Source organism: Numida meleagris, chromosome 3, assembly GCF_002078875.1.
Source record: "Numida meleagris isolate 19003 breed g44 Domestic line chromosome 3, NumMel1.0, whole genome shotgun sequence".
NCBI classification, from domain to species: domain Eukaryota; kingdom Metazoa; phylum Chordata; class Aves; order Galliformes; family Numididae; genus Numida; species Numida meleagris.
In genome coordinates, this window is record NC_034411.1 from 54,991,003 (window position 1) to 55,002,093 (window position 11,091).

At 39.1% G+C, this 11,091-nt stretch overlaps 1 protein-coding gene across 4 annotated transcripts in view; it reads right to left on the bottom strand.

The window, feature by feature from the left end:
• The window catches only part of PDE7B (phosphodiesterase 7B), a 167,389-nt gene extending 157,305 nt beyond the window's left edge, over window positions 1-10,084 (bottom strand). Inside the window, exons 1-2 of one of the 4 annotated variants that reach the window (XM_021389857.1) lie at window positions 9,947-10,084; window positions 9,628-9,742 (exon numbers count right to left, since the gene is read on the bottom strand). In XM_021389857.1, coding sequence (XP_021245532.1) covers window positions 9,628-9,648 — 21 coding nt within the window. In that variant the 5' untranslated portion in view covers window positions 9,649-9,742; window positions 9,947-10,084. Of the gene's footprint in view, window positions 1-8,693; window positions 8,739-9,627; window positions 9,811-9,890 lie in introns of those variants that run through there. The other 3 variants (XM_021389856.1, XM_021389858.1, XM_021389855.1) reach the window with 3 other exon arrangements.

Genomic DNA, 11,091 nt, shown 5'->3' on the forward strand with positions numbered 1-11,091 from the left:
ATTTCCATTTTAAAAAATTAGTTAGAAATAAAATTCTTTAGTTTTAAATGTAGAAATTATTAAGTAATGAGATAAGCCAATTTTTTATGAAGTTTGGTTTTGTACTCCCTGAAGAAAAAAGCAGTAAAATAAAATAAAAAAAACTTGAAAGTTTAGGTTGACTGAATTTCTCATCTGCTTTGGCTAAGACTAAAGCCAGTCCCTTTTACATGTCTGACTTTCCAATGAGTTTCTATTCCAGCCGTGAGGGATTGCAGAAGGAATGCTTAAGATTCATGGGAAAGATGCAAAGGAACAGGACTAAATCACCCTGTGATATGCAGGTACTTGATTCTGAAATGCAATGAGGGCAGTTTAAGTGACAAGCAGATAAATACACCACCACTGTTGCTTTTGACAAAAATTTCTAGTGGTGGACTCTTCACCGATTCTTTTCCTGATATCCTGGTTGCTGAAATCTACATCTATCCTATACCTCAGAACAACCCTATCGGTCTCTACAGTGCAGATTATTTGTTACTGCTACAGAAAAATCTGGAGTATGTCAAATCTGAAGGCAAACTGTTGAATCTCATCTCCCAGTAGGAAGTAGTAGAGCAAATACGTCTACAGGGTTACTCATACTTAACTTTTTATTGTAAATTAGCTAAAACAAAGTTTTCTCTCTGCTGCACTCAAGTGGTACTTCTCTGTAGAATTCAGTGGTATGAGAAGCCAGATTCCATTCTGCCAGAGGCTGACTTACAATAGCGACTTCATAAATTATTTATCATCCCATATACTTGCAACATGGACAATAACTCCCTGGCTTGTTCAAAGGCATTAGATTTGCTTGTGTTGAACTTAATATAAGTGTAAAATGGTCTAGGTAATGGAGAAGTTGTTAACATCAGATTGTGACTAATTTTCTGTCTATGTGGAGAAACAGCATTAGTGCCCATGCCAAAGCCTATAAATCAGTGTGTTGAAAAGGTAAGTTTTAGACAAGTGTTCTCACAAAAAATGAGGATAAGAGAGTCAAAATGGAAAAAATTCTCCTTTAATATGATCTCCCAGAAAGCATCTCTAGAAATCGAGTAGCCCAGAGGCTTTTGAAGCTCTCCTAAAATTGGAGTTGAAGAAGGTCAACTGTCAAGATACTGTCAGCAGCTGACAATTAAAGGGCAGCTACAAAGCACTGAGAGCTCTCTGCCAATTGCTTTCTACATGTTAAACATCTGGAGCTCTTGAGACCCTTCTAGAGAAAGAATCATTTATTTGCAAACTAGTTTTCATCAGCACTCATAAAAAATTACAATGGCAAACACAGATTGGCATTAACTGCTTTTTACTTTATTCTTTTATGAAATACGAAATAGTTTCTAAAAATACTTGGAAGAGAATTCAGCTCAGGCTTTTTCACATTAATAGTAAACATGATTGAAAGTAAAAAAAAAAAAAATGGAATAACCAAGTGACGCTTAGCATATCTTTACAGTAAATCATGAATAATAATTTAAAAATTTGAATGCAGTGGAACTCATAAGTGGTCTAGATTAATGTGAGGCAACCCCTCAAGAGGTATTCTGACCACCTGAAATGTTCAAATATTATGACCCTCTCTTTTTCTCATGATTGGATTTTAAAAAATGCTTGCTATGGTGTTTAAGCAAAAAATAAAAAACAGAATTCCATGCTCCTTTACTGCAGAAGCCCTGAAGCCCTGCATGTAGAGGGAGGATGAGAAGGAAAGGAATGCTGTGGTGGGTGTGCAAGCCTCTTTTTAAAGCAAGTTTCTTCTACAGATGAAAAGCCGTAATCGCTACAAGAAAATCTCAACATGAAGAAATAAGCTCATCAGTTATTAAATAATAAAGCACGAAGTGCTGCTAATTTTTCAATTATTTTCAGAATAAAAAATAAGTACTACTAGGCCTATTGGGAGGAAGGTGAGAAAAGGATTGCTAAAGGATAAGGAAATTAAAGGCTTCAGTGAACTTTAGAGCTTTTAAAGCAGGCTCAATAAAATAAATAGATATAACTTGACTTTTCCAAAAGATCAAATGATTGGAACAAGGTTTTTGATCACCTCTTTTCAGTAGGCACCTACGTCAAGTAACTAGGTTTTAAAAGTCCCTGCGTCCCTCAGTCATCACAGGCAAGGTCAGAGTTCTTCAGTAGTGGTGAGATGTTTTTCCTCAAATTACATTCATGCTTTTCTCCAATGATCAACAATTTGCTGTAATGAAAGCCAGTAAAGAAGTGCCTGTTTCGACAAAATACCAATTAGAAGGTCTTTTGGTTCAGGACAGGATTCATGTGTCACTTCAGCTACTGCAACCCAGAGGCCTCAGTTTCAAGCCATGACTCTGCATGGAGCAGTGGGCTGCAGCTCGTGTCTGCCAGAACCCCCAGTGCCCAGGAATGCTGCTGTGGCCATCCACCCTGGGGAACCAGCAGAAGCAGAGAGGGAACTTGAATGTTTCTCTCCCCTACCCTCTTAGTAGCACAAAGCATGGGTCGTTGGCTACTTCTTTCTGAGGAAGAAGGCAAAAAATGCTTTCCAGACAAGCTCTAGTGATCAGCAGCTTTTTAGATGCGGCCATTTCATTTAAAAACTGAAGTGGGTTCAGGCTTTGATGATGATATATAGCATGAACTTCAGTCAAGATATTTGTGTTATGCTGTTTTTTGTGACAGCAAACTGTACTATTACAGAAGATATATTCTGGTGGTGAATATTATTACAACACCCATGGTTTCATGGTTCAGAGAGACAGGATGTTTCAGACTTGCTACAAGAAAAATACCTTGTGATACAGTGCTGTGCATTTTGGTCCTTAAGCAAAATTACCATCTTCCCGCTGTTAATTAGTTTTTTAAATTATTACATACATAGCTGTACCATTGCAGCAGATCATTGTCTATACTGAACACAGTGAGATCAGCCCTGTCTGTATGACAAATATATATGCTTTTGCAGATTGCACATAAGCTAAAAATTAACTGTGAGATTGTGACTTCAGATAAAATCTGGTAAACATTTTTTTTTTTTTGCATGAGAAACGAGAGAAAGGAGGTGATGGGAGGAAAAGAATGCATCACAGTTTCTGTGGGCCACTGAAAGCAGCTTGACAGTACAACTGCAGGGAAGTGGTGGAAAACACTGGTATAAAACAGGTTCTGCTAAAGGCTAACAAGCCTAATATTTGAGCCAGCTAGTGAAGAGTAGTGCTTATAAGTCCTGAATGCTCAGTGGGTCTGATCTTTCACAGATATAAATTGATGGAGACCCATTAATCTCAGTGGAACTATACCATTTTACACTCTCACACTCTGATCCAATTTGAGTCTTCTTTTTACCTTTCAGTGGTTCTGCTTTTCAAATCAGTCCTACAAAAACAAAGCAACTGTGCACCTGAGGAATTTGCTTGGTGAAGAAATACATTCCCGTTTTATCTTTCCACCTGGGTCCTCTAGTTTGTTGGAAAAAACTGAAGATCTTTCTTTTGTTAAAAAAAAAAAACCAACAAAAAAACCCCACAACAGAACAATAGAGTTTGCAAAATATACTACTTTCAGTATAATAATTCTCTTTCTACACTACATTATTTTCTATGTCATCTAGTTCCGTAGGGTCACTTTCAGTGTACTGAGAGCTCATTAATAAGTTGTCCTCAGTTCTACTACAGCAAAAACAAACTCACCATACTCCTTGAAGAGGAAAACCTCCCTCCTCTCCTTTGCTGATGTATGCAAGTTCTCCTTTCTTAATCATAACTAATAATTGTTTTCCTGGCTGTCTTACAGTCTTCTAATGGCAATATTGACTAAAATTGAGATATACTGACCAATTAAATTTACGATGGGTGCTTTGATGTCACTTGAACATTGTTATTAATAGACAGATATTGAGGCAGTGTGTGAAACAGAAATGCCTGTAAATAAGTCAGTCAGACCCAGGTCACATCCCAGTATTTGAAACGAATCACAGCAATAGCCCGTTTCAACATGGTTATCAGTTAGCCCAAAGTCAGAAGCATGCCAGGTGCCCCCATCTCCACCAAGATGTCCTGCATCCACATTCATCTCTCCCTGGGTCTCTCTGTGAGCAATCCTCATCCACCCCAACAACCTGATACACAGCAAGCCCTCCTTCTGCTTAACCTTCGTACAAGGTTACGGCCAAGCAGAAGTGGCAAACTGAGCGAGAGGTGAAACCAAAAGTCAGATGTTACCCATATTTAGTATATTTCTGTGTGCAGCTGCATACATAGGTAAAGCTCACAGCACTGCTGCACCCTCAGTTTCTGATGGAAAGTGATGCTCCTCTACAGAAACATTAAGCAGATGCTGCCCTCCGAGACTCTCCAAACAGCACTCCCAAGTCTATAATAGGCTCACAACATGCAAAGTGGAAAATATTTACACCCCTTGGCTAACAGCTGAGTGCTTGGGGAAGTACGAAGGTATTTAATGTCAATAGGTGCTCATTTCTAAAGCACAGCAACCACCTAGGAATTGTCAGCTCTCTTTCCAAGGGATGAGCCCTTGCACTAGTGTGCGGCAGTGTTGCCGCCCCATATTAGTGTAAAATGGTCAAACCCAAGAGCTCAGCCAGCCTTCACAAGCACTGCAAAAACTGAGCTGTGGGAGAAAGGCTGGGAATTGGGGAAGAAGAGAAGAAGAGCATGAGAGCACAGACACTTTCTTTCAGAACAAATGATGGGCACTTTTCACAGGGCATGAGCAATTACATGGTAGCAGTAGCTCAATATCATCTTCCAAGAATTCTCTAGTTAAAGTTGAGATTCCTTGATTTCACCCTTAAAGATGTGCATTCCTCAGAGCCATACCTTAGTTGCTGTACATTAAGTCAAAAACATGCTTACCTCCCACTTTATCCTTAGAAGGTAACGTTCATCCCTTCCAAAACCTCTTTGCTACATCCAGATGGGTTAGAGTCATAGACTGCTCTGAACGACCACATAGAGAATGGTACACAGGTCCTGGCAGCAGTCACTCCACAAGTGTGTTTTTATGCCTCCATGACAATTAGCTAAATTTAATTTGATGGGAAATTTTGTGCTGTGCTTTTAAAAAATCTTACACTGCTGACATTAACACACACTGTAGTGAAAGATTAGTTGGTGTGTTTTCTCATACCAGGAATTTTTGTGGGTAACTAGTATAAACCTACCAGCTACAGAAAGAAATCTCTGCAGATATCTTCTGCTAAATATTTGTTTCTTATTTTTAATATAACTTACTCAAAGAAAAATAAATCTTGCTTTTTGTGTTTGCATGCAATTCTCCTTTAGATAAACTATAACAAATTTGTCTTTCTATGTGACTGGGAGAATCCCAACTGCTCACCCCCACCTATTAAGAGGGAGAGATCATCAGCTATGTTTATCTATCCAGGCAACCTGGATATCTTATTTGGCTGGACAGCAAGCTATCAGAGGCGTATCATATACCACCATGAGACTATGTGGCTTAAATAAGTAGCTAAACTGAGTTCTCATCCATCCTCACAGCTCCCACTGGGAGGAAGAAAGGAGTAAGAAAATCAAACTCGGTAGGGACCTTTCATTAGTTTAATTTCTATAGTTCAACACTGTTTACATAATAAAATGATAGCTATAGATTTTTCACTTTCTAAGAACAAGTGAAAAATGTACCTCGAAATTACAGCATAGTTGGATTACAGATACCACACTATCAAATACATGTAAGAGAAGTGTTTAAATCATTTAATTGTTGTCTTCTGAGAACTGTCCCTGCACCAAAATTTTCGCTTACAAATTTGCTACTGAAGTCTGGCTCCTGGAGTTGCCCTCTCTTCTATCTGATCTGGCTCTGATTTCTTAATTTTCTATTTTAAAATTGGAGGCCTTAAAACAGAAGACTAGTTTTGAGCACTGTGAACCCTATCAATACACTTCTGACTCTGACACAGTCTGATACAGGAAAACAAAAACGATAACTTCAAAGGACCAAATAATGTTTTTCTAATGCTATGTTCTTTGGATGCTGCTGAAGTAAGAGTAGTAGTAAAAATAGAGTTTAGAAGGGTTCTAAACAATTTTCTAGAAGACAGAAGAATCCTTTCGCTAAATAAGCTTTCAGAAACTGATGCTGCATTTTAAATTTCAATAAATTAAATAAATTTGCTTAAATAGAACAAATACAACTTACCTCCCTACTATTTACACAAAGATAATACTTCAGACTTGGCAAATATCTACTGCTATCAGAAGACATGTTCTTTGCTTTTCCACTTACTGTGAAAGGTTTACCAGTCCCTCTTGCATAATTGCATATAAGGGCCTTTGTGGTGCCTGGCTTTACAGCTGTCATTGCCAACACAGATGCACCTCAGGTTGGCTAGGGAAATAAAAAGCATTAGAACTTTTGAACTGCTTTAGGATACAGAAACCGAAAGTCTGAGTGTCCCAATGACTCCAGGGCATAAACTGTAAATTACATCAGTTCCACAGCCCAAAGCTTGTGGCTGAAAGTGCCATTTTCACACTATATGTAAAGCCAGTGTTTGACTGGAAGTGTAAAAACTGATGTCCCTGCAGGAATATATCTATTTTCTGGCTGAAACAGGCCAGGAACAAGAAAAACGAATGCTATAATTCTAACATACAGAGACCCATCTTCCACCCAATATGAATGTGGGAGGAAGAGTACTGAGCCATCATTTCATTACAAAACACGTAATTTTGTTCTGGCAGCTGGTAAGACCCCAGCTGTCCCTTTCACTTTCACCCTGTGACAAACACATGGTGAGCTGTAAGAATTTCAAGCACTAAAATGGAAAAAAATCTGAACAGTGATTTGCTGAGAATGCTCATTTGAATTGGGATGTCTTCCTGGCTGTCCCAAATGACTTGCTTTTCTGTTAGCCCCACTGCATCTAGAGCTCTTGGCCATATATTTGCAAGATCACATGACAGATTAGGTGTTAAACATTTCTTATGATTAAATGAAGAGCCATCAGGCTTTGTCTTTTGACAGTAACACCATGGTGAGTAGTTGGCATTTCTGCTTTGTACCACTTAAACAAAGGAAATCACCAGTACAAGAGAAGTTTTTTTCCCTATAAGACTAAAAAATTACAGGAAAACCCTGTATGCATCATAAAATATCACTTTTTCAGGCTGTTTGTCCTTAAAAGATGCTTCACTATTGATAGAAGAACCACCGGGTGAGTGAAAAGGAATTGCGTATGACTGAATGCCTCAATTATAATTCATCATTGCAATAAAGACTCTGGAAAATCAGTCTGCTTTGGTGATGTACCTAGAGATCTGGTAAGGGCAAGCCAAGAGCTGAGCTCCAGGAGGGAAAAGCACTTAAATGGGGAGGAAAGGGAGGCAACAGTTCCTGTTATATGCTGTATTTATATTCTAGGGTACAGAATTAAAGATTTCACAGTTTAAAGGTGATCTGCAGTACAATGAATCAAGTTCAATAGAGTGTGCATAACTCTGCTGGAATCACTTCACAGGTGACAGCTCTTGTCCCCTCTACCGAAATAACCTCAGAAAGAGCAGCCATTATATTATATGAAACTTCTGCAGTACACTCTTTTTGACACAATGTGATTCCAAATGCTAGGAAGCTTCTTATCCTCTGCAGAGGCCAACCTTAAATTGTATTTTGTTCTTGATGCTGAATGGAGAATGTTCAGAGAAAGCACTGCAGAGAAACTTTCATTAGTAAAGTAAAAACAGTGTCATTTCCTCAACTGAAGTACACTTAGCATATTTACTATTTATACCACCAGTAGCAGCTGCTACAAAACGCAGATTTTGGATCTTAAAAACCAAGCTTCTCTCAAAAGAAGATTAATTTAATTTTTAATTTTTTCTCTCAAAAGTGATTAATTTAACTCTAGGAAACAAGTATAAACCAATGTCTTCTAGACTGCCATTTGGAAACATGGTAATTTTTGTGTAGCTATAAGGTTGTCCCTCGCAGAACAGACTGTAGCCCCTCTAGATTGAGGCTTCCCTTGGTCACATTTAATAATGGATCACTGAACAAATACTATATTAATCTTTCTAAACTTATGCCTAAAGAAGTAACGCTTCAGTTTTTAAAACAGCTGGCAGCTCCCATAAGATTTTGGGGAGGGCTGTGGAGGGCAGAATGGCACAGGGATTACAGAATAATAGCTCAACTATCACAGCTTGACTTGGGGCTGTTGCATGACATGAAAAAAATTGTCCTTAAGTACCTCAGAACAGATGTGGCACTAAAGAGTCTATCCGTGACAAGCCTCTTTGTTTCTGCAGCCATCAGTAAAGACACAGCAGAGGAAATGGAGGAGCTGCAGTTATGCATTTGCAATACACAAAGTCCTTGTTTTCCCACTAGGCACTGCAGAATAGCAATTGTCCATTCACAGCACATATCACATCCTCTGCATTTCACAGCTAATATTTTTGCAGTCCTTAAGCAGGCATGTTCAAGCCTAGTATGGTTAATTTTTGTAACCCTTTCAGGCACATTGCATGAGGTAGGTGTGCTCATGTTCTCTACCTTGCTATATAGATAGTCTCATCAGGTGTAAATTCTAAAGTTAAACGAAAAGATTTTCAAATTGTAGAGGGTTTATATCTACAGAAAGATCTCAAAGAGAGCTGTCTTGTTTCACAGACTGGGAAAATGTGAAAATTGCTAGTCACTGAACATACCTGTATTTTAATCCAATTAATAAAGGACATCGGCTGTGTCGTCTGAAATTATTTTTAAGATCACATATACACAAGCTCCAACAAGTGGCTCCTCCTCTTGTATGTTAGAATCACGCTCCTAAAAACAATGTTAGTTTTATGCTAGCAGTTGCTTTCGCTTCCTGCAGCACACACCGGCCACTGTGCTGCTGCAATACTCATTCAAGGCAGATTACTAGCTCAAATATGAATTGAGCCTATATGCTCTTAGACTGGCAGCAGGCTGCATTACTTCAACTTCCAATTAATTCCCACTTTTCTCAGGGTGAGTAGCAAAAGCTATCTGAAAACTGGCATTAATATAAGGTTATCAGCTTGATCCCTTCACACTGAGGATCTGCTCCTAAGTCAAAGCACAGGCTTCTTAATTTCAGAGTTAAGAACCCAAAGTAAAGCAGTCAGGGAAAAAAAGGTAGACATATTCCTAAAAAAACGAGGCTGTTAATCTCTCCTGCTTGATCTGTTTATTTCCAACTTCTTTCTCTGCTCTAACTCTCAGACGAACTCACAACCCCCTCAGGATACAAATGAGTTTGTTTTCTTCTCCTTTCATCTAAGCCAACAGAGTCCCAGCTACCTTCTCCTGCCATAGAGCAGTCAGAAAACACACACAGAAAGCAATCACGCTTCCCTCAGCAGATCAGAAAGGACTACAAAGCAGATTATTTCTGCAATCTTCTTCTGCCATCACACAGTTAAACCAACGTACGTTAAAATTCTCATCTAGTTTGAATAAAGAGAAAAAGGGAGGAAATTCAAAATCTTGTTGCTGTAGTAACTATCAACAGCAAAAATCTTTCCCAGTAAATAATAGTATTATCTCCCTCTCCCCCTCACAGTTTTAGTTCCCCTTCAGAAATCATCATGCTGGCTCTTTCAGATTTGCTGTACATACCTCAACCATTAAACAAGACATTTAACCATAGTGGCAGTTCTGTGACCTTTGAATGCTGTGAAATCTCTAAGCGGTGCAGCTTGTTCATGAAGACTTGTACTGCAGAATCCAGTAACTGCATCCAGGATTAGGAATACAAGTAAGTAACAGCAGCAACAACAACAACAAAAAAAAAAAAAAAAAGAAAGAAAAAAAAAGAAAAAGGGAAAAAAAAAAGGAAAAGAAAACCTCCCCAAGACCCCCCAACCCAGCCAATAAACCACCTTAAGAAGCAAAAAAAAATCAGAAATAGCGTGCACTTTTCTGCCAGTGTACGGACTGGGGTAGAGCTGAGCTTGCTGCAGTCAGCCTGCCTGTGTTAGCAAGCAGAAGGCCGTGCACGGCTGGGAGGTGCTGTCAACTGCCACAGGCAAGGGAAAGCAGACCAATCCGCTTCAGCACTGTCAGCTCGCTGGAGTGAAGCCTTTTCTGTTTATGTTTCCTCATTTCAGGAGTGACGTCAAAGGGTTTAGTCTTTCCTCTGCATGTGCTATTAATTTTAAGCGACTACTATGGGAAGAATGTGGCAGTGATTTAAGCAGGCTACCTTACTAAAAGAAGCCAGAGGCATAATTTGTCTGTCCTGGATTTAGCTTAGAAATACTTTATAATGAGAGGTACCAGAAAGATCCAAAATATCCACACGACATGGAGATAGCTATAAATATGCACATATATAGAAGAAGTATTCTTAAATATTCCTAAGATATTTCCTAGGGAGAGCTGTTATCTGTTTGGGTTGCAGTGCAAAATCAGACCTGATTCTGCCCTTGCCCTGAAGGAAATCAGGAAATGCTTCTCTGAATTCAGTGCTGTTACACCAGTGTAAACCTGGCAAAAGAGATAAGACTGAGACTACTGTACACATCCCTTTATCAGTCAGCACAGGCTATATTGCAAATTAGCAAACTCCTTTCATTACTACATTATGGTCTGCTTAAGATCTGCTGCTCTGGGCAAACATCCATTCCATCAGCCAGTCGCAGCCCAGCTGTGTTCTCCTTACAGCTCTGCCGTGGACCGCCATGAGGGTTTTATTTCATACCCAAGTCTGTTTCAGAAGGCAAGAGGCAATGGTAGAGGCTGACTTCTTGTGTTGCTGCATTATGGGCAGAAGGGGTGCTATGCAGCTGAAGTAGAAGGAAAAAACAAGTAGCATAAGTCAAGGTCAATTAGCACAGGCAAGAGAGGCCACACCAGCACAAGATAACTGATAGGAGGTCAGCTGGTAACAGTAACTGTTTAACTGTCTTCATCATTTTAATTTTATTGATTTGCTCTTCCAGGGATTCCTTGCAAACAGACTGGTTTACTATGTATGGTTCTCTCCTAACAACCTAACAATAAATTTTAAAATGCATATAAATGCTTTTGAAAACTGAGAGACCGACAACTCTCAGTGACCCACAGAACAGGTAAAAAATA